We start from the raw sequence: 24887 nt of genomic DNA, 5'->3' as shown, positions 1-24887 counted from the left end.
TTTTATTGTACTGTTGAGTATCTGTATCTGGCCTTCAGCCTTGGTACAAATCCAAACATCCACCTGGTCGGAGGAGAGTAACACTGTTGGGGTTGAACAATTTATCACAAAATGTGATTTGAGAGAGTGCAATTTTAGTTAACCATACTGTAAATTCAACTCATGGCTTTTTCCTCAGTATTGTTAATATGCTCTTTGCATGCCAGTGTCTGTATTATTGTACTCTGCCTAAGATGTTGTCTTTATTTAAGAAACACTACTCTGCATCATTTCGATGTTTGAAAAGAGTGAGTGGACTGTGTAGTTATTCTGCTCAAAAAGGCTAACTGAGTGGTAAGTTTTGAAACAATAGGCAATCAGCTAGATTGTTCATAGAGAAGTTAGTTTTTGTGTGAATGACCAACAGTTGGTGGATAGTTGAACAGTTGTCAGAAAATGCCAATTTTCCAATTTTCTCAATAATACCTTTTATAGATATGATATAATTTTTTTAGATTGTCACCTTAAAAAGTTCTGACTGGAGACCTCAAGAATTAGAGGCTGTTACACTCTTCTTTTTAGTCTTTAAAAGCTAAATATGGCTGCAATTAATGATTATTTTGAATGTTAATAAACTGCCAATTATTTTCTCAATCAACCATTTGTCTCTGAAATGCCAGAAACACTACCAGCAAATTGTTATTTTTAACACAAGAGGGCAACTATACAGCTGTTGTCAGAGTATTACACCACTTTTGATGCCATTATTTCCATTCAATATTACATACTGAGTGAAGTATATTACTAATGTAATATCTTACTTTTTAGACTTTTTACCTCTGGTGTTTGACTTATACTAGCAGCTGTTTTTTCCATTAATGGATCCCTGTTTTGTTTGTCTAATGCACATGGAAATGCACGTGGGTGACGTGATACACAGTCCTGCCAAAGGATTTCACATTTTTCCACTGATCTACAGGAGGTGATAGCATGCCAAGAAATGCAACAATGTGCCAGCAAAGACTGGGAGGCTAGCAAGTAAACATGAATGTAAAATGCAAGATCTGAAATACTTAAAAACTGGTTTTGTAGATGTTTAATGAGGAAGGAAATGCATTGGACACATTTGTTAGACGTTAAGGATGCACACAAAGAGTTTTGGTGAGTAACACTGAAAGTAAACTTAACTTTCGTTTGTTTACACAGAAACAACACAGGGCACTTCTAATGTAAACTAAAATTGTGAGTTTTTCTTAATATAGAAAATTTGCAAGGTTTACTTACCTTTTCTGTGATTGACTGAAAAAATAACCTTTTGTTGACTCTAACAACTTTATTATTTTATCTAATTCCTTTCATGTAGAACCTAATATATGGTTTTGATTAAGCTTGATAGAAACTTTACTGGTTTGTTAATGTGCACAGTAGACCACAAAAGGCCTGGAGTTTAATTAAGAGAGAGTAATTGGAATATAAATACACCAAGAAGATTCCCCTCAAGTGACCATCCCAGACCTTAGCATAGACGTAATAAAAAATAAGGTAAATCTATACTGTGCATCTTTTCACTAGGGATGCAATTTTCTTCTGCCAAACTTCTGCCTACTGCTACTAAAGTCTCACTGACTCAAAAGTGTGAGCAGGGATTTTTATTGTTCAATCTATTCTTGCAAAATATGCAAAAGGACCTGAGTAGTATTAGTAAATATTCATATAAATTATTGTGCTTATAAACACATGCCATTGCCATTGGAAGGCTTTGTTTTTTGGTAATGTTTGGTGTGTATTTCATATCTCCAGTGGTTTTGTGGCAGATCTATAGATGCCTTTTTCCCCCCATAAGAACGGTGCCAGTCTTGTCAGAACAGAATGTTTATCAAATGAGGGTGAGTAGGACACCAGCGGGCACACTTACAGTCATGGAATTACAAAACACCTGATTAAAATCTAACTACATTTGCAGTTTTCATGCAACATAATCCAAGTCAGGTCTCATCTGCTCTGTGCATGTGAAATATGTGTAATTTTGTGTGAAACTTATTGCTGCATCAAGCACCTTTCCAGAAACCATCTAATGCTTCATCTGGTGTATGTATTAGTCGTGCTTAGTTTTAGCTCTCTCATAGGCTACACCTGCTTTCGGGTGCTTTTGAGTTGAAGTATTTGTCTTAACCTGCTCATCAACTTGTTGACCTTCTGTATGTTTTATCATTAAATAATTCGAATGGTGTTGATGTCCTTAAAATGCCTGTAGCAATTCAGTTGAGTATAACAAGCAATCTCTAATCTTTTGCTATTTGCAGATACCATGTGGAAAGAGAAAAAATGATTATTTTCAATATTGATTCATCTGTCCATTATTTTCTCGATAAATAGAATAGCAAAACCCTCCACCTCTAATTTCCTACTATGCCTCTAACATGATAGTGAAGCTGAACTGCGTTTGCAACACTCAGTCTTTGTCTTGATGAGTTTATGTTCCATGTCAACACTTAGAAGCCTCTTGGGTGTTGATGGAGTTACCTAAATTGATTCCTAACCCATTGGTTGCAGAGTGGATATTTGGATCATGGCCCGTCTCTCAGAAACCATCTCCAGCATCCTCCTGAGATGACAAAACCAGCTCACGCTATTAATCATGCAGGAGACTATACTTCTACAGTGTAAAGATTCAGTTGCAAAGTAAATGGATTAGAGGAAAGTGAATTGCCCGATTGAGGTATAGTCAGACAGGAAACATAGGGATGGGAAAGCTGGACTGCAGATGGTAAATAGAAATGGGATGGTAAATACATAGTAAAATAAATGTGTGCGGAGAGAGCCATCTGAAAAAGCTAGCAACAGCCAGGGGAATAAAAAGAAGTGGCAGTAGAAATGTTCTTTATACAAGCTGTCTGTGGAAAACAGAACATCGAAGTGGACTCAGAAACGCTGTCATTGTCATTCTGCCAGTGTTATTTGTATGTCTGTGTACTAAACTGCACCTCCAGTGATTCTAAATAACCTCATACTGTGTAAATCTCACTTTTTAACATCAAGTAAAAATTTAAGGGAAATGACTGGCCTAATACTGCTGTTATAACTTAATTTCAGCCTCGCTTTTTTTTTCGTATACAGTTTCTTTTGTCACCTGGATATGCTGTTGTCAGTTTATTGGTATAAAACATTTAAGGTAGGTACTATTGCAAATTCTAATCCATAAGGAGAATGAGGATTACCTTTCAGTGTTTGAGCAACAAATCACTTCGTCTTATTATGGTATAGTATACTATAGTAACAGACAGTGGTGAAATTGTATATTGGCATGTGTCACAATTTAAATCTTAAAGGATATCTTGGATAGTAGAAAAATGTGTAAGATGTACAGTTTTTGAGTCTCCTAGCTTATTTTACATTGATTGTACTGGTTAGGAATTGATTTCACATGTAAACCCGTTCTCTGTGCCTAAATATACTTCTATTTAAAATAGAATTGCTGGATGAACAGCAATTTTATGCTATTAAACTCAGAAAAACTGAAGTGAGTGTACTTGGCCCCAAACATCTCAGAATCACTTTATGTAATGATATGGTTACTCTAGATGGCACTGACCTGGCCTCCAGCACCACTGTTAGGAATCTCTGAGTTATCTTTGATCAAGATATGTCCTTTAAATTCCAGTCCCAAAAAACAGGTACACCCTTCCTCAAAAAGACACAGAAAAACTAGTCCATGCCTTTTGTTACTACTTTGCTGGATTGTTGCAATTCCTTATTATAAGGATGTCCCAGTAACTCTTAAAGGCCTTCAGTTGAGCCTAAATGCTGTAGCACGAACACTGACAGGAACTAGGAAAAGATCTTTGTATTTGCTCACTGTAAAATCCAGAATAGAATTTAAAATCCTCCTCACCTCAGAAGTACAGTGTTGAAGAAAACACTAAATGTCTCCTCCAAAGTTTGCTGTAGTGGGGTGTTTATTGTTATACTGTTATACGTTGAGTTTACAGACAGAGAAGGTCTGAGAAGGTAGGTCACCCAGAATAGTGGCAGAATGCAACATTTTATACAGAAGATCAAAGGGTAGGGAGGGAACATCATATCAGAAGGGACAATATGTAATTAGAATATTAATCAATGGGTGGGGTGTGGCTTTCATGTAGGTGCTGGGACAGGGATAGACAGTTTACATTGACAATAGATGACAAGATCAAGGATAATGAGATCAGGGGGTCTGGCCGGCAGTTGACAATAACAAAGAAGAGGCAGGATCAAAGGGTCGCCTCCTCCAAAAATGTGTTTCCAGCTTCACAGCTTCACAAATGTGTTGTACACTGGTAGGAGCAGGTGTGGTTATTAGCAGATTATTAGTAATCATCATAGACAATTATTAATATTCATGAACTTAATCATGGGAATTAATAATTGCGGGGCAGCACCCTGGTATCAGGGGACAATAACCAAACTGAGTGTTCACCTTTAAGTGTCCATATCTAGGAGATATGGACTGAACAGCGAATGGTTGAATCCGAGCACTGTCCGTTGCAATCCAGCTGCATCACAGGAAGTATGCACAACTATTCACATACGAGTCCTTAAAGTATAACAAAATGTATCAACAATACCAGTGTTGATCAACAATTATAATGCCTTTAATTAACAAACATCTGTTATACAACTGCAGCTACAACAACAAGAAACGGTGAGAACTTAGGCAAACCAGCAGACATGTAGTGTTTGTGTGTGTCTGTGTGCATGTGACTGTGTGTTGAGAGGGGCAGAAAGAGAGAGGGAAAGGTGGCGTGCTCAACTGCCAGATTTGAACAGAGAGAGTGAAAGACAAAGGGGGAGACATGATCTAAGGTGTCTCTGGCAAGAAGATTGCATTCAAGCAAACTGGGTTACGCTACTCCGCTATCTGTTTAACACGGGTGTTTGTGAATGCTTGCAGATGTGTGTAGGTGAGATAACATTAAGTGCACTATGCATGCAAAACATCAGCTATTTATTTAATTGATAATCATTGAATGATAAAGTAGAATTAATATTATTTTAACTGCAGCCTCTCAGTGAGGAGCAAATACTGTTTTCCCTCACAACAGAAGGTGAAATGAAAGTTAAAAGAGCAATAAATATGTGGTGACAGCCTTACACCCATTGAGCACAGTAGAATGTCCATGTTTTAGGTTTGATTGTTAATTACCATAGTTTCTTATGGTGTCAGTGTCATGCTTGCCTTGTAATTGGTATTTAAATCACACTTAAAATCACAAATTGTGTTATTAATGTGATTGGAAGAAGCTAGATTCTAAAATATCAAGTTATATCTTTTTGTTACATAAAAGCTGAATTTTTTTTTTGTTACTGCAATGAGTGAGATAACAAACGTACATAGTTTTTTAACTAAGAGATATCTTCAATCCCGACCAAGCAAACAACGTAAAAAAGATTCGGTAAGGGATTCAAAAGAATTTAGATTCAATAAAATATCAAACCCCACCTCTACCGGTGAACCAGTGGGATGCTTTCATTGTGACAAAGTTATAGGAAATGTAATGTGTTTATCGCAGAGTTAGTGGAACTTCATTCACAATTCAGGTAAAGAACTTTCCCTTGGTTGGCAGGGCAGTAGAAAAAACACAACTCAACTGCTTGCAAGCGTTCATGACATGGTTCGGTTTGACTACACCCCACCACAATGGAAAAACCCTACCAGTCGTCATACATTCATCTTCTGTCTTTTATTGGTGTAATGTGTTCAGCAACTTTTTAAAATCTCCTCTTAATCTGTTCTGAAAAACAGAGAATCTTTTTCAGAAGTTTAATGCAGACAGACTATGCTTTGTCACACTCCATGTACAGTCTGACTTTGATGCAATATGTTATTTGGAGCTTCTATAATATCTAAATGTGTTTCAACTGATGTTTGTCAGCCAGAGTCAATTGCAAGGGTTAACAGTAAAAACAGTTCAGTATCTACCAATAGGATGCTATTAGTGTGCCCCTTGGTTTGTTATGATGATAATAGGGCTGGTTGATAAAACGATCTCAAAAATAATTACGAAAAAAATGCCCACAATAATAATGATAAACTGATTGTTGATAAATGTATCTGTTCTGCAGTTGGCTCAGGCCTCAACTGTACAATCACCCAATGAGCAAGCATGAGGAGAGTCAGAGAGACGCACAATGAAATTGTGGCAAAGAGAGGTCACACATCTGTGATTTCGAAATGGTTTGGATTTCTAAAGCTGCATAAACCGCAGAGTGAGTCTGCCTTTATATATTGTGTGCATATTTGAGGTCTAACAAACATTGAATGTGTTTAAATCCTCATTAATGGTATAAAATGTACATGTATATATCGATAATTATCGATATTGATCAATATGATGAAAAATATTATGATAATATTATTGACCATATCGCCCAACCCTAGTTGATAGTTGTAAAGTGTAAGGTTTATACATCTTAAGAGATCTGACATCAAATCCCTCCTGCTGGTCAGAGATGTGGTGAAATTTACTCATTCCAGAAAACTCAAGCTGCAGTCAAGTGGTTACAATCCCCTTGCTTGTTGAATATTTAATTTCAGACAATAAATAATTTAACCTTAGTATGACATAATGGTGGATTCCTTTTTAGAACTGCTCTAACGCCCATGGCTGATGGAGGAAAAGTGATGGGTGGAGTATTATTCATCTTCACTCAAGCAACAACCGGAGGTTTTAATTTCACTATCAAGAAGCTGGACTTTCTCTGAAAACTTACAATTGGGCTTGATGTCATCTATGGCAAGTCACATTGATTCTGTAGCTTTGTCTGAAAACTTGATAAACCTTCTCAGTTCTTCACAGTCATTCCCCTTTGACATTGTGAGATTAAACTGGAAAACTAAACTCGAGAATTTAATTTATTCAGCATATTTATCAGGAACCTGCTGAGAGAAGGAGTCCAGGAAGCTATCTTTAATGTGTCTTGTGATCCAGTTACATCCAATTAGACGCTTATAGTGAACAGAACTGAAAGATGGACTAGTCTGTTATAAACTGTGCCATTTGGGGAAGAGCTGAGCAAACAATGCTATGACTACACTGTGCTACCAGTACTAATGTCATGCACCAAAAAGTGTTAAATATGTATTACCCTTTTTACTTAGTTTTAAGTACATGGCTCAAAGGGATCTGTGTCCACATTAAAAAACACTAACTACAGTAAATTCAAAAACATGGAGAGGGTCTATAACACTTGACAGGCAACTGCAAGAACTTTAAAAGTGTGATTGTTAATTGAAATTATGCATTTTACCATGACTTCAGAACCCTTTGCCATATACAGTAACGACTACATCATTAGAAGAGGTGTAACCACTTTGTGCTAAATTGACCCATGCAAGATTAAAACCTGGGATATTTGGTAAAGGTAAAAACAGCATTTTTTGGTGTTTCGTTAGGGTGGAGAGGTCCACGGATCAGGTCATCAAGCCCGTCAATGTGGAGGCATTGTCAAAGTGGGTGGGGAAGATCCCAGCCGACGTGGTGAGGGACATGGCTGTCATTGCCCCAATGCTGTCCAGGCTTGGGTACGATCCCCACGCAAACCCTCCCAACTATGGCCGGCCTGACCCCAAAGTCCTGGACAACACCAGAAGGGTGAGTATTGAGCAGACTGACTTAGTTTTTTCATAGATATGTCCATAATTTCATTCTCAGGCAGTATTAAAGGGACTCTTAGGAGTTTTTAACCACTAGAATCTCAAATATTTTATCCTGATGGAAGTCACAGTCTTGTAAAGGAATATTTTAAGGGAATACGTAAGACATTTTGGGAAATATGCTCTCTTGCAGAGAATTGGGTGAGGACATTGATACCATTCTCATATTTGCATGGTAAATGTGAAACTACAGTCAGCAATTGGTTAGCCAAGAAATAGTTGAGCACATAACCCCCTATTAAAACCACAACTTGTTATTTAAACAACTTGGTTTTTGTATAGAGTAAACAGACAAGATATGATGTGTTATTTTGTGACCTTTAGAGGTGTTACTTGACAGGTATTTTTACATTTGAACAGAGCCAGGCTAGCTGCTAAGCTAACTGCCTGCTGGTTGTAAATTAAAATGTAGCAAACAGATGTGAGAGTGATATCAACCTTCTCATCTCAGCAAGGAAGCGAATAAGCAGATTTCCCAAGATGTTGGTCTGTTCTTTTCAAAACGCCACACTATTGTTATTTTTTAATTTGACCTCTTTAGCTTGTACTGCACTCTCCACAAAATTATTTTCATGCTGCACTGAAATAGATCAAGTGGCCGACTGGAAAGCGGAATCAACACATTCAGCATCACCTCAGTAAAGATAATATACTGATGGGTTAAAAAGATATCCACTGCGATGCACTTCCAGGAACAGGACAACTGTAATTACATGTTGTGTAATTGATCTGAGTGTCAATTGAGCAGAAAAACAATGCAACGTGTGAGATTTTTGGACTTTTACATAATAAGAACAATGTCTCATTGTAACCCCTTAATATAAAGGGGCACTATGGATTTTCAGTGTACGTTACATGTCTTGAGTAGTATTCTCAGCCTGTGAATACAGTTGTATAATGTCTTCTGTGGCTAACCCTGATGATTTCATAGTGATGTCATCAGGGCTATCTCAGCTTGGACTTCCAGACTACATATTTACAACAGAAAGCCTGTATTCTCAACTGGGAGTTTAGAGTTACAAAGATGGGGGTCTTTACCAGGCAGGGAGGGTTCAATGATAAGACACTATCAACTTGGATTATGGGAAATTTCGGATGCATTAACTTTGGAGTTTGACTATTACTAGTGATAAAAAAAATCCGGATATCTCGGCCTATGCTTCATCAATTTTGACCACTTTTTTTAATGTCTCTTTTGAGTCCCCCACCTTCATGAAGTGGTATAGTAGATCACTGCAGTACCCATGAAAGCCAAAAAGAGTCCATGTTTAGTCTGTTTTGTGTACAATGTATTTTATAAGGCCTTGAGTATGTGTGGGTGTCCTGGATTACAGCAGGACATGTTACACTTTGCAATGCTTAATGTTGTTGCTAACACAAAGAAAGCTGAAATTTTAGCCTTAGATTTGGTTCCTTTTGCTCTTAATTAATGCAGCACTTCTTTTTTCGAATCAGTTGATGTACAGTATACATGTGCTACAACTACTTTTATATCTTTCACTACTGCTTAGACAACTGCTGCTACTGTACTATGGCAGCTACTATTCCTGCTACTATTGCTGTTACCACTTTACATTACATGACATCAGTTAAGCACTTAAGATGCTTATTGTCCAAAGTAACTGACATTTTTTCCGATACTCATACATTTGGTTGCCAGTGTCTTGCATTTGACCTGAGGGCAGGAGAACCATCACCCTTACGTTTAATAGTCATACCTCTCTTAACATTACATAAGCTTGTGCGTGTGCATGAGCACGGCCTTCTTTGCTTCATTAGTGATGTCCATGCCAGATGTCAAATCCTTCTCTTATCTTGGGAAGGCATCTGCTATTTTTGGAGCAGAATATGTTTTATTATTTTCTTTTCCTCAAGCTGAGCAGGGGACATGTTCCACAGCTCTGATCTTTGCGTCGCATACTACATGTCTAAGCTAGAGGACACAATTCTCTGATTTATTTTTATCTCTCAAGGTATATGGAGTCCGAGGTTTTAAGGTCGCCCTAGTGCTTAGATGCCCAGTTTCTCAATGTGTTGAAATGGTCAATAAAAGAGTTGCCAACATCAATAAGCCATGATGGTACTAATTTTGAGACATTGATATATGACCGTAAATCATCAAAACTACTGGAAAGACGATAACTTTACATTGCAAAATTTCCCTGGACACATTAGCTGAGGATCGAGGAAGAGAGTGGCTGCAGTTTCCATTAGTGTGAAATTTCCTCCTGTTATTACTTGATAGTAAATTTGTAGTGTAGCTGTCCACTGCTGGTAGCCTGAGATAGTGCTTTATTAAAGTCATCACTGATATGAAAAGAAGGTTGAAAAAGTGTTGCTTACAGTTGGATTAGAAGTTTAGTGATGTTACATACTGAAGAATGTCTGTCCATAGATGGTTAGCTTTTTTTTTTCCAAGCTTGACATCTCCCCTGTTGGCCTGCTGTCCAGACATTTCTGGCTGATTTGTTGCTCCCAAGCAGTAAACCTGGAACTTTTCACAGGTTTATGGTCATTTTCTTCAAACATCTTGTACATTCAGCCATGGAGGCTATTATTTTCCACGCTAAATACTTATTCATAGTATTTATTTTTCCAAGCAAACCTGTGACATACAATGCAGTTTAACCTGAATTGAAGTTGTAGTATGTCTAATTGACACTAATTGCTTTATGGTGGTTCAGCACATCTGAGTCTAAGGCTACTCTTTAAAGTCAGTCAAGTCATTGCAATTTTTTTTTAATTTTTATTTTTAGCTGTGTCATTGTACACAGAGTAAAACAGGAAAACAGCATGGTAAGTTTTACACTTTTACAAACACAGCTTGGTCTCAAAATCACCTAGCTACAAAACTAACTGTGATGGAAACAAATAGATGGATGGAGACATGTGGCAGCATGACACAATGCAGCACGACTCATTTCTGTTTGCTGCTTTGATGCTCTCAGCTCTTGTGCTGAATGCAGTGAAGTTGGCTAAACTTAGGTGCTGGTACAACCTCTGCTACCGCTCAGTGGGATTGACCCATCCGCGCACAGTGGTGTCAGGAGCCAGGCAAGCAAGACGCTCTGCTGTGGTACACTAGGATTTTATCAGTGAATTAAGACAGAGGTGCACACTTTTTATTTCTTTGACTCTGTGGAAATCTGATGTTTTCATTATCACAGAGGATGAACAAAGGCATTAAAAAATTAGTCTCAAAAGTAAAACATGAGACTTGTGTAAAGCTGTCTGGAGTGATAGAGTTTAGTGGAGTTTAGTGTCGGATGGCTGGTCTGCAGTTGCACTGAATCATACTGTTACTGGCCGGTGGCTTTGAATACTATGGGCCAGATGTACTAAGAGTTTTCCGCTGGTGTTTCAGGTACAGACGTGATTCATTCTGCCCCAAATACAAGTGTTGTATATGTCAAACAGTAGCAGCAGACTGGGGTTGTATTTTGTGTGTCATTTATGCGAATGTCTGCAGTGTGTGTCTTGCCCCTTGTTGCATATGCACTTGAGAGATGATCATACAAATAAAAGAGAGATGTTAACAGAGGATGATTACTTGCTGAACTTACTAAGGTCACACTATTTGCGACTGTCTATTTTGAGCCATAAGTAAGTTTGTATTGAGTAAAGCTTTATTTATGTAGCACTTTTCAAAACAAACGTTAGTGTTTCAAATTAAAAGCATGAAAAAAACATGATAGAGTATACAAACAAACAACAGAAACAACAAAAACAAAACTGATTTTTTAAAACAACAAATTTCAGTTTAAAAAAGCGAGGGAGTATAAGTGAGTTTTGAGAAATTTTTTAAAAATTTCAGTTGAACCTTATAGTCTAATAGTAAGATGTAAACTGTTCCAAAGTTTAGTGGCACAGACAGCGAATGCTCTGTCTCCCGTCATCTTAGTCGAGCTCTTGGAACATCCAACAGGCACTGGTTAGCCGATCTGAGAGATCGTAAGTTTCTATATGAACATGGATATCAGAAATGTACTCAGGGGTTCACCATGTAGAGCCTGATAAGTAATAACGAAAATTTTATATTGAATTCTAAGTTCCACTGGCAGCCAACGGGGAGAAGCAAACACTGGAGTGTGCTCACCACCCTTTTTCTTTGTTAGAAGATAGGCTGCAGCATATTGAACCATCTGCAGATGAGCTACAGCTCCTTGGCTGAGGGAGACATATAAAATTTTACAGTAGTCCAATCATGAGAACACAAAAGCATTAATTTCTCTGCATTTACGAAAGTTAAAATACGTCTGATCTTTGAGATGTTTCATAGCTGGGAAAAAAAGTTACAGTTGTAAAAGTTAAAGTTGTAAAAAGTTACAAATTACTTAATGTGAACAGAAAAATCCAGAGAATAATGTTTTACGTTGGTGAGTAAAGGTCCCAGAGACTGATGCAGTCTTTTGAACATTCTCGGGGCCAAGAAAAAGCACTAAGAAACTCTGTTCTATCTTCATTCACATTGAGGAAGTTTGGAAGTTCCAGGGAGTGTCATCAACATAAAAATGAAAAGATAGGTTCTTTAAGTTTTCATTTTAATCTAACAGTAGTATATAGAGAATAAAATGGGGCCAGGAACAGACCCTTGAGGCACTCCATAACTCAAGAAAGCAGCATCAGACATATCATCACCAACCATCGCAGAAAAAATATGATATAAAACAGCTAAGAGCAGAACGAGATAGGCCAACCTACATTTGTAGCCCGTCAATAAGAATCCCATGATCCACTGTATTGAAAGCTGAGTTAAGTTCCAACGATACGAGAAATTTTAGTGTTATTTTAGAACGTCTGTGCTGTGTTTTTGATGAAAGCCAGACTGAAACTTCTCAATATAAGACTAGGTCAAAACCTAGAATATGGCTATATTTGCTTCTCTCCGACCGTCTGTGCTCACAGATACAGTACTTTATTACAGCCGAATTCCCAAGAAATCACCATACACTTAAGTTACAGACAACGGCTGCGCAGTAATTTCAGCTATATTTACTTGTAAAATGATCAGAGAGAAAGTTAGAATCTCATTCAAGTCTATGCAACAGATGTGCAGTCAGTTGAATGAGAAGTATAGTGAGGTGTGCCTGAGGAGGGAAAGCCCAACCTCGTGCTCGGCAATACTGATGACTCTCTTCTATGAAAAGTTGCTAAGGTTTGTCCAAAAAGTTGCTAGATTTGTCACCAGTTGCTTCTGTGAATCCAACTCACTAGAGGGATGTGAAAAGTTGGTACATCTACTAACAAAGGTGCTAAGTTGGCAACACTGCCTGTAAACGCCCCCCTGTTGACGCAATAGAAACTGTTTGCTCCAATTCATTTTGGAAGAGCAACAACCAATGGGGAAAGTCAGCACTCAGTAAAGTGGCATTTGGCTGACAAATGGTGTAACTTTATCATGCACTCAGTCACCAGGTCACTCAGTCAGTAATGGACATTTGACTTTATAGGGCTGTTGCGTTCCAGCCAAATACAGTTTGCTTCCAAGTTCTCAATTAATTGAGGGGCCATGACTTTCTCTACAATTTATGAAATAAAACGTTATTTTGAGATATGCTTGAAATTATTGCAAGAAGTATGCTCCAGATTAGGTATTTTTAACAAAGGTCTGTACACTAGCTAACTTAAAATGGTCAGGAATGCAACCAGAAGTGAGTGATGCATTAACAAAGGCCAGTAACCAAGGACTTATAGTGGCACCTGTTACCTGTTTGAGAAATTAGGAAGGAATGCAGTTATATGGACTTGAAGAGGGTCTTTAATTCTGACACAGTCTCTAAGTTATTCATAGAGATGGGTGCAAACTGGTGTTGTGTCACTGAAGGGTTGCGAGGTGGTGCTATATACATATCTATGGACGGAGTAGTGATTGATGCTCTGACAATATTAATCTTTTCAACAAAGAAATCTAAAAATTGTTTAGAGTCACTGCTAAAAGAGGGCGCTGTAGAGGGGGTAACATTTAAAAGACAAAAAGAATTGTAAAAAAAAAAAATTGTATTTGTATTAAGAATTAGATCTATGCTAAGGATTAAAATGTAATCATTTTATGACTTATATTTTGAGTAATATTAACAGTTTTTCTCAGGTGGAGTTGAACCACACCCAAAGTAAATATTTTATGTACTTTTGGGGTTGTTTTTAATGGTTTGGGCTTGGCGTTATCTCCATGAGGAGGAATCTTAAGCTACAGCTCACATTCATTCTGTTAGACAACAGTGGCTTCAAACTCGTTCTGTTTCAACATGACAATGCCCCTGTGCGTTATTTAATTCCTTTTCTATTAATTCCTGTGTTTTAGCCAATATACATACTTTTCTGAAGCATTTGGGTTGTTTTTCCATTTGTTTAAGGGTAACCAAAAAGGGGGAATGAGGTACAGAATGAATTTGGTGCTATTCATCACATTGTCAAGACTGTAATGACTCAAATGGAAAACACTTGGAAGTGTAAGATGTGAGGGTGTGGGAAATTCATCAGAAAAATGTGTCTGACCACAAAAAGGGATAGAAACTACAGACAAGCTGGCAGAGTTGAAAAATGGCTTTTCCTAGTCTCTTCATGAGATTTAAACTTTAAAATGGAAGTAACTTGTTGTAGCTGCATTTACTTTTCATAATTACATTACAAGATATTGGCCCGTAAACTCAAAAGCTAATCATGTCAATATAGCTTCCTCTGAAGATCAGGGGCCTAATTATAGTATACTCATCATCATTCATATTCAATATATTGATCAGTATTAATTGCAGTGTACCTCTGCTCTAATTAATACTACTCCCATTTTAAGTGCATTCTAGAAGTTGCAGTGTTTTGATATAAAGCAAATTTTTCTTTTTTTGGGTACCATTTTGTCACAATCAATGTGTCCTCATGGCGATTTCAGTTTACGATTTGTAACAGTTTTCTGAATACATTGCAACAACTCGGAAAATGTGCACGAACTTGTTCGTTTTGGTTAAAGTTGGATCATTGAACATTGAACGGTGAAAAATGGTGCTTGTTTTGTTATTGTGAAGTACTAACATGAAAACCTGATATTTGCTTTGGATGTTTTGGATAGCTAAAATTGTTATCACTAAAATTACATTGATCAAATGAGATTTTTATGAAATGGATGTTTGCAGTTGATTTGCAGAACTGCTAGAGTGGGACAAGGTTCAAACTTGTACCAAAGAATCAGAGAAATTGGCTAGGCTTTATTCTGTGAAGATAGGAAAAGATGATGTAACTCGTTAGCCAACAGATTTTTTGGAAAATTTGTTGGTTTGTTTGTTGTCACACCCAGAATCAAATAAGGGGAATATCCATCATCATCATCTCTGTCCGTCCAGTACAAAGCTAGGGCATGCTAATGTTAAGCGTAGCTTAGCACAAAGACTGGAGGCAGGGGAAACGTGCTAGCCCAACTGTCAAAAACACATTTTTTTTAGCAACTCCCAAACTGTCTTAAATAATGTTAGCATGCTTATAACATTTCATTTATCTTCCATTTTAGTTTGCTCCTCTAAAATCCTATTTATATTGTCTTTTTATATTCTCACGTTTCTTTTATATCTTGTCTTGATGTATTTTTGTCTATGTAAAGTACTTTCAATTGCCTCAATTTCCCACACATAAACTAATATTCAAAAACAGAGCTTGCAGCGAGATTGTGTGCACTTCATGTATACTTCAGACCATGCACAGACAGTTTTCTAGAGAGACAATATCTGCTCTGCTGTTGGTGCAAAAACTTGCAACTGCAACACAATTGAGGAAACTGTGCTGGTACTTTGCTGTTCTTTTCATTGATGGGTCTATAGACTGGCGAAGCAGACAGAAGTACTGATAGGAAAACCAGTAATTGATAATGTGTAACTTTTTGCATAGCAGACAACTGTTGGTGATCAATAGCTCCGTAGTGTGAAGTCAGCTGCACCTAAAACCACAATGTCTTATTGTAAGATGAGTACAAAGACTATTGGACTATTCCTTTAACTTCACACTGTATGTACCCAATTTTCTATCAAGGCTGCCATATGTCAGTGTGTTGGTCAGACATCAAATCCTCATGCTGTTCCATCCATGTTATCGTCATTTTGTGCATGTTAATGATTTTCAAATGTACCTGTGGTCCTATTTTGGGGGCAGCAAATATCTATGCCCGTGTGTGCTGGTCTCTCAGAGCAGAGGAGGACTTCCACCTCTGCTCTCTGAAATAGTTAACACTCTCCTCACAAAGACCTTACGTGTCTTGTTGACAGCATGTGTGTGTTGAAGCTCATTTGTTCAGATTTATGCTGTGTACATCTGCAGGTTATTAGTGTGATTTCCCTGCATCAAACCCAGCTGTGATGTTTGCCTGCTCTCCCCTTCCTCCTTCCTTTTGGGCTGGAGTTCCTGCATACAGAGGAAGATCTCCTACCAGCCAGATCCAAGTGAACAAAACGTTTCACGAAAGGCCCTGTGGTCAGTTTGCCTATACATGTTAGAATGCTTAAGAACAACATTCTTAGTACTTTGTAATCTTATTCAACTCACCAGCCTCTGCACTTTGTCTCTTGTTTGTCTTTATGAGGTCATTTACTTTCAGGGTGGGAGTACTGAACCTCAGCAGTTTTTAGGTTTTGACTGAAATGTGTCTTTAGCATTAAGTATTAAAAACTGTCAAGTATGAAAAGCACATAATGCTCTGTCTATTTCACATTGATTCCTATTTTAAAGTTTTTATTGTGAATATGTTAGGATGGTGGAGTCAAGTTCAATATTTACTCTCCTTTTAGTTTTGTTTTGATCATCAACTTCTGCTAAATATTTTTGTCTTTAGCAGCTAAATGCTTCAATGCATGTACTAGCAAGTAACTTTGTCTGGCATGTGTTTGGTAGCGTTCACTGGATTTATCAGATTATCTTTCTTTAAGAAGCTGCCTGCTGCTGGAAACGAGATTGAAAGCGGAGTTGAGGCCTGGAAAGCTGAAACAGTCATCCAGAATAGGCTAAAAGGCTGTGTTGGGTTGTAATCCTATGGGTTAATCACTATGAGCAACCCCTTTCACCTTACTTATACTAAGTGGCTTTAAGTTGCTTTTTTTTTTTTCAACATAGTTTGTATATAGCTGCCTGTGTTAAGACAGAACACTTAACTATGTCTATGTAACTTGCAAGCAACAGGATAATGGTAAATGCTGAAACATAGTTTAACAGTAACACAATCCGAGAAGAGTCATAAAGTCTGTTTCAGTAGTGTCTGCCACACAGCAACACATCTAAAGTTTTAATATTAGCTAACCTTAGCCAGCATAAGCTAGTAATATTGTAGTAGCAAAAACTCCTGAGCGTACTGATTAGAGAGACGGTGCATTTCAATGCTCAACTTTACATTTGAAATAGAATTAATGTGCTATATCTTCTTTCTTTTTTTCGCCATAGTCTCGCTTTAAACTTATGTTTTTGAGAAGTTTGGCTTGTTTTGTTAAATTGAATTAAAGTTTTGGAAACAGGATGTGTTTTTATTCTCTGAAGAATAGGTATTAGAAAAAGTATTGCTTTAGTATCTTTATTTACCATCTAAGAGATTTCATGTTTGTGTGTGTGACATGACACTACTGACAATGTTGAATGTTGAGAAACATGTATGAATATGTTGGTTTTCTTCTGTCAGTGTTACTGGATGAGCTTCCAGGGAAATGTTACATAACTAACAGACTCTATTGTAAATTTTTTTAAAAATGGCGATGTTTTCTTAACCCACAGATTCAAACATTATTTTATTGATTTATTCTACTCCATCACCTTAACCTTCTTTCCTTTTACCTTTCTCCATTTTCTTACTGTTTTTTGGTATGTGGTCATTCCAGTTCATTTGCTCCTCTTAAGAAGAAGCAAGCTAGAAGCTAGCTCATTCATGATATTTTTTTACTTCTCAAAATTACTCAAGGTTAATGTATTAGTTGTCCGTGATTGCTGGGGATTACTTAAATTCAGTTTTGTTTTGTTTTGTTTTGTTTTTTTGTTGTGAAGTATTGCATAAGACATCTGGCAACCAGCCCTTAACTAACCACTGTCTGCTTAAGCCACATGTGGAATTGCTCTCTCTGCTATTTTTGAGTTTTCACCAAGCCCCATCCAAATATTTACCCTCTAGCTCATCTTTAGCCCTGATTTCACCACATAATATGCAGCCTGGATCTAGCTGCTCAGTAGAAGAAGAATAGTTCGGAAGCAGTCGTAGAACAGAATGTTTGTATTGTGTATTGTGGAGACAGAGAGAACAGTGTGGATGACTAAGGAAGCTTGACCTTGACCTGTTGAGAGCAGCGTTATTTCAGTGGTGCTTTGTTGTTTTTACTGAGTGAAGACCCATCTGGATTAAAGTTAATACTTCTAAGCAGTGTCAGCCCTGTGGTCAAAGCAGTTAACAGGGTTGATGCATATTGCTGCAAAAAACCTCTCCGTTTATGTTGATTTAAACCCACAAAGGTTCATGCAACAGTAGAGTAGAAAAAACAGCCTGAATCTTGACAGAAAAAGGCTATTGATGGCTAACTGTAGTTCTGCATCCTGATTTGAAAATTGCACTCTTTCAAATTGTTTGGCTAGGGCTAGGTTTGGTCCTGATTACTTTCATTTGTAACTTATTAAGAATTTTTTTTCTCTCTTTTTGTTGTTCAGATTGTGCCAAGAGTTACTATGAGTGATTTTTTTTTTTTTTTTTTTTTTTTTTTTTGCAAGGAAATATGTAATTCCCAGTGGTAAGGGGAAAAAGGGCACACAGCTAATAATTTGCATTAGTCTAGTGAACTAACAGTAACTTGTGGATGACTAAAAGCAACATTGTCTCTGGTCTTGGATTGGGTCTCAAATTTGCAAGTACCAATCAAGTTCAGTGGGGTTGGGTCTTAGAACTCTAGCATGGAATTGGAGCTAATAAATAATAAAAGAAAAATTGCATGTGCCTTCAACTGAACTTAGGCATCTTCATGTATCTTCTCCACCAATGGGTTTGTTAGAATCAGGACACCTGGAACTCTGCTCTTTGTACAGGCTTCATCTCTGACCGTTGGTTCACAGAGGTTGTTTGAGCTTGCCGTAAATGAAGCTTGTCGGGGTTAGATCTTGAAGCCGCAATCAATAGCTGTTAAGTGGCTTTGCAGTTGTTCTAATCCCTGGTGAGAAATGGGTATTGAGATCAATAAGTTCTCAGTTTCTCCACAGTAACAATAATATTATGAGTGAGTGGAGAGATGAGAAACAAATGTCCGTAGAGTTCCTCGTTCAGCTTTAGGTCTGTGGCTGGACCTTTTCTTTCATATTGATGCAAGGACAATTAATGATGTGCACGCTAATCATATCATATTGATTCAGGGCCATCGTCTGTGCCTGGCCATCATGGCGCTCTTCGGCTCTCAGACTTCAACAGAGACTCATTCATGAAGCCTTTGGCTAGACAAGCATGGAAAGAAGAAAGTTGCAAAAAAGATTTATTAATGAGGACTTCACATGAAATGTTTATTGATTGGTCCATCCTACTCTTTTAGCTCAGACTTGAACTGAGTTTGTGTTTGCCAGATGCACTCAGCGTAACGTTGGAGAATACTCTCTTATAATGTCTCTTATAATTTTTATTCATAAATTTCATTTTTGACTTGTGTTTTCAGGATCTTGTGGAACTTACCACAGTCCACATCACACAATCAATCAGACACATTAGGGTGGGTAAAATAGTTCCTCTGCAGTTGCACAGAGGAGGTTTGAGGGCTCACTGTGCTAAGAACAACGAACTTTTTAGATCATTTTGTATCATCTTATCAGCATCTGAAACCCAGTGGAAGCAGGTGTCCTGCATCCAACAGTTTTTTATAACTTTCTGAAACAGGCAATATATCAGTCATGCCCACTTTACACAGTGATTGACTAGGTGTGTAAAGGTGTAAAAAGTAGGCTGGTTTTGAACTTCTCTCTCTTTTCATTCTTTCAAAAAGTACTTCCGTAACTTTAAGTGCGTGCAAAGAAGTGCAACAACATGAATGCTTTGAAGGAATCACTGTGCCCCATTATCCCTGTTTGTATGATTTATTGTATTGAGACAACACAGACCCACAAAAGACATAGAATTCTTGGAGATAAATTGGGGAAGCAGTTGTATGTAGCCAAGCTATTCGCCCTGCCTTCAAGAGTGACTGTTCAAAAGAGGAATAAACAGTTTTGCATTTAGACTAAGTTTCACGACACACCTTAAGCCTGACATACACTTAAGCATGCAAAGAACGCATGGTAGGACGCTATGTACTGTTGACTGTCTTTAGGTCACCTAAAGGTCCTGTTTTTTCAAGTCTATGTGTGGGTGGTTTGTGTGGTCTGTGTGTGTACTTTGTATTTAGGCCTCCCGGCAAAAATCTGCCACAAGGAGATTAGGAACTCTGAAAATCATTCAAATGTTCTGTGAGGTTTCTTTCTCTCAGATAATCTAACCACGTTCATGTTTGATAAAGGCATAATGTAATGACTTTGTATGGTCAAACTTAAATCTGAGATTAGTTCTGTTTTTTAAGATCAGCACACCCCTGGTACTGTAACTCCATCCTACACAAACAGCAGAGAGAGTCTGCTGAACACCTTCAGTGTGTGGAGTTCAGATACAAGCATTTCATTTGAGGGAAAGATATCCCTGGAAAGTTTCCTTTCAGAGAGAATGGAAGTTGACAAGCATGCAGCTGAAACATTCTCCCCTGCCAGCTGTGGCTCTCACTGGCAGCAAACACACTGGGCTGTTACCACGTTTAACCCCCTGGGACCAGGGGCTTAGTGACAAGGAGCCCTAATACTGAGGCTGAAACTCGGCAGGGTTTAGTTTGGTACTACCACACCAGACTGACCTGCTGCTTGTACCAGCAGGCACCTTGGCTGACCCAACTGTACTGGTCTCTCTCTAACTGGGCTCTGCCTGGCTGTGCTGAGGCATGCTGTGGCAGGCTTTCAGTGTTTTTGCGCACCCACAGAATCGCTTTTTGAATGTTTTATCCTTGTACCTCAGTGACTGGGGTGAGAGTGGTAATATTGTCTATGATGAAGGAAGATAGCACAATTTCTAGAGCTGATATATAAAACTGAACCATAGCTTCCCTCTTTTTGAGCTTCGGCAAAAAGTATAATGTCTGAGCCAATTTAAACATTTTTTAAAACTGCTTTCCCATTTAAGAATTAGTAGAGATTATAATGCCAAGAAATTTTAACTCTTCTTTTTATGAAGACTGTGAGATATGATTAAGTCTGGTAAAAGCTATTAGTGGATATTTATTTCCGAAGTCAGGAGTTTCATTTCATTTCAATTTCATGCTCAATTAATAGATAATGGAAATAATCTTAAATGTTTTCCTTGTAATAATAGAATTGCATTATGTACAGAGTAAACATACTGTACTTTCAAGCTCAGCATGTAATTGCGTGACTAATTAAAAAGTAAAACATGCAGTTGGACCAGAAGGGCTGACGTGTTATACTTGTAATTAGCAACCACCTAATTGTTTAGAGGTAAGAGTGTAATAAAACAAAATGTGCTGCTTGGAGATGCCTTCGTATTGGTTTAAAAGAGGTCAGCTGGCCATCTTCCAACTCTGGAACTCTCTGGAAAGTGGTATGCAGCATTTCAGTCACTCAGCTGAATTAGAACTGAGTGCTGTATTGGTAGTCAGAGGTCCCTAACATTAGACTGAGCATGATTTCAGCTTGTTTCATCTGCCTCAATAGAAGAGGCTGTAAATCTTCCAACATATGAATTTCTCCTTTGATGAGCATTTTAACAGATCCTTCAGAGGTAATAGAGCTTGAGGTCAGAGTCTGCTGGACAAGAGCAGGCTGGCCTCATGTTAGTGCAGTTACCCATCATGTTTTCTCTCTGAAAGTGAGATTGATCTTTAGTGTGCAAATGAGACAGCACGGCCTCTTCAGTACATTTCTTAATCATACACCAAACGTTTTATTACCCAAGCGTGTGACCTAATGTACAACCAGAGGGCATTCTGCTCCATTTCTCCTTTGTTTGCTCTGCCTTTTGTGTCTGAGCAGAAGGTTTGAACAGGCTCAGAGCAGTCAGGAAAGCTGCAAAATGGCACCTAGGAGGAAATCAGAAACATGCGCTTGCCTCTCTCTCGTGTTGGAAATCATTTCAGATTACATTCAATTTCTAGCCGTGCGTTGACTTCAGGCAAACACGCAAGCATTCATAAAGGCATGCAAGGCGATAAAGAATCAGTCATGTGAGTTACTGTAACTCATACTTGATAAATTTTGTCTGTTAGCTCTATAATAGAAACCTATTGTTTATGAAAAAGGATGAAAATGAAACATTCATAGTAAGATTTGCATAATTTTTAGATTAAAATAAGTACGAAGTAATTCTTTATTTTCAGTTTATCTTTGACCCTGTGTTGTGCCATTATTCACCGTTTGCCTGTGATTGTCTTTGATTTTGGGGATGTATTGAATGCAGCTGACATTAGTGGTGACGGAGAGGGCAAGTCAAAGCAGCAACAGCAGTATAAAAGCAGTGAGAAACCACAGAATTAAAGACAACACAAAGCATGCAAAACTAAACCTTTTTTTTGTTTTGTTTACTAAATATACAGTGAAATTACTAAAATCCGTAAATCCTAACGAATCACATGATGACTGGGAGGATTAACGACTGATGTGAACTCAACGACTCACTTTTGTTGCTGATATCACCAGAGGATATTTACGTAGAACTCCCCACTAGAACTGAAGAAGCCTTTCGGATGAGAGGCGAAATGTCTTCAAGAGCTTCAAGCAAGTCCAGTTGCCTTTGCATAGCAAGAATACCATGAACTGGATGACTGAGAATCTTCACAGGCTTACTGAATACACAGTATATGTTTTATTTCTGAATGTCTTCAATCTGCATCTGCTTTGTAAATGCCTTCAGTTGCTTCACTGATGCTGGTTTCCTTTGCCTTAAGCTAAATACCTCTTCAAAATAGACATCTTATCAAGATGAGTGAAGTGTTGAGGAAGAGTACAGAAACAGCATGCACGTTGTACTTAAAGCATCCATGCAGAGCCACAGTTCATCCATTATCACATAGTTTTTTTTTACTCTAGCCCTGATTAAGTCAGATAATAGTACTTTAGTTTTCTGCCTGCTGTCCTCTGTAAACCTAAATACACCGTGAAGGTAGGACAAAGAAATTTATTTTCTTGTATTTTCTATATGTCTGAAACCAGTCTTCTCTGATCTTGCAGGTCAGATATAAGACGATCATGCCTCTTCTGAAAAGACCGCACATACACACTACATACAGTGTTTGAGCAAGAATTGTCTTTGAGGGGCTCAAATAAGGCAGTTAGTACTTTTCTAGGGGGTCACTCCATTCAGTGGTGATGTACACTATACTGTAAAAACTGTACCCTAATTGAGTGCTACAAAATATATTAAAATTTAAACATGAGAATTGATATCAGACATACTTTGGCTGCTTAGCTGAAGTTAGGTAACATTATAGTTTCAGAGACTGACAGGACAAACTGCTTTTCAGTTCATAATGTACTGAGATCCTGATTAAGGTAATTAAAATATTGATGTAATGTGCTTAAAAATGTAAGATTGTTAAGATAACAAAGATTGCTATCCAGCTAGAGCGGATGGGGTTGGTTAAAGTATATGTACAGTCAGCTAGAGCTAGATTGTTTATTGGCCAACAGCACCACCACTCTGTTGGTGTTTTTCCACAGCAAAAGAATGCACTTGTTATCTTTTAAAATATCAGAAGGCTACAGAGTGATGCTTTTTTTGTAATAATTTACCTTTGGTGGAGAGTGGGGACGTGAATCATAAAAATAACAACGAAAAGAACATAATTATGATAAGCTAAGATGTACAATATCTTAACTGTGTAATGTATTGCTAATGAGCTGAACCACTGAAGAAAAAGAGGTCAAATAAAACCAAACAGGCAGGTTTTGAAGGAGCTCAGAACAAGTAGCAGTCTCTGCCTCACTGCTGACCCCTTTAGTAGTAGTACTGTAGTAACTCTACACAATACTGCTGCTGTCTGATCCTGTTTCCTGTTTTGTCTTTATCTTGTAAATTCCTCTGATATTCAGCTTCTCTCCATCATCACACAGCTGTTACTCATAGCCCAATCTTTCCTCCACATTCTTTTTCCTCTGGCTTGCAGCACAACCTTGTGCTACAGTGTTGTTTTCATTCAACATGAGGTGGGTGACTTCCTGTGTAGATATAGTTAAGTTTCTGGGGAAATAAGAAGCATGTTAGTAGTAACTCTGGTTCAAAAAGAATCAATTTATGTGTCGAATGAGTGACTGAGGTCAGGTCAGCCAGAGAGGGAAAGCCAGTTTCTTTTCTTGGACAGATACTTCCAACACACACAAGTAAATTCTCTATGCATGGTGGAGCACAGTACACCCTGGTATATCCTTTGGGATATTGACCCCCACATCCCCTCTCTATGATGTGACCTTTTTAACCACTCAAGTCAGACTCCTGCCAGCTCGCTGTCAGCATCTCTTTTCTCCTCTCAGGCTGATCCTATGTCAGCCCCCTGGGGGGAAACTATATGGCACCAGGAGCAGAGTGTGAAATTCTTGGCATGCTCCCAGCAGCCTCTACCTTTGCAGCTGCAAATGTTCACTTCGCATGACACAGTGTCACAACAAATCAAATACACACCGAGGTGAATTTCATCTGTCACATTGTGTCAGTTCAGCTTGGATTTTAAGTTGTGATTATCATGCTGTTTTACATGTAGAATGATGCTTTCATCTCATTTACTGAGTTATTTATTAAAAAATCCATTGAAGTGAACTGAGCATCCAGTAAATCTTCATTATGGTAATCCAGATGATGAATTTATGCAGATTCAATTAATTTCTGGAGTTCTAAACCTGGTCCTCTTCTTTCCCAGGTCTTTAAAGGTGAATTTCAGCTACCAGATTTCCTAAAAGAACAATCACAGGTACAGTAACATTTCTGCCTGTTGTTGAGCCTTTTCTTTTTTCCAAATTCAGCCTTTTTTGAGCCTATAGCTCAGTTGAAGGTCACATTATAAATTTCCGTCTGCTCACAGTTCATCTCTTGTTTTTGAATTGATTTTCTTGCCATCTAATGCAGCCTGTTTCTTTCTGTTCTCTGCTTCACGATTTTCTTAATATTTTTTACCTTTTGTGGTTATTTTATTTCTTAGTGTCTTTGTGTTGT

At 37.9% G+C, this 24887-nt stretch overlaps 1 protein-coding gene across 7 annotated transcripts in view; it reads left to right on the top strand.

Moving 5' to 3' along the window:
• The window catches only part of tpst1 (tyrosylprotein sulfotransferase 1), a 60234-nt gene that overhangs the window by 32102 nt on the left and 3245 nt on the right, over positions 1 to 24887 (top strand). For 5 of the 7 annotated variants that reach the window (XM_040130310.1, XM_040130305.1, XM_040130306.1 and 2 more), the window contains exons 3-4: positions 7412 to 7610; positions 24595 to 24645. In XM_040130310.1, coding sequence (XP_039986244.1) covers positions 7412 to 7610; positions 24595 to 24645 — 250 coding nt within the window. The remainder of the gene's footprint in view (positions 1 to 7411; positions 7611 to 24594; positions 24646 to 24887) is intronic. The other 2 variants (XM_040130312.1, XM_040130311.1) reach the window with 1 other exon arrangement.

The sequence above is a fragment of the Xiphias gladius genome, chromosome 7, assembly GCF_016859285.1.
Source record: "Xiphias gladius isolate SHS-SW01 ecotype Sanya breed wild chromosome 7, ASM1685928v1, whole genome shotgun sequence".
Lineage (NCBI taxonomy): Eukaryota > Metazoa > Chordata > Actinopteri > Istiophoriformes > Xiphiidae > Xiphias > Xiphias gladius.
Note: the sequence above shows the minus strand (reverse complement) of the source record. Positions and strands in the feature narration are given on the sequence as shown.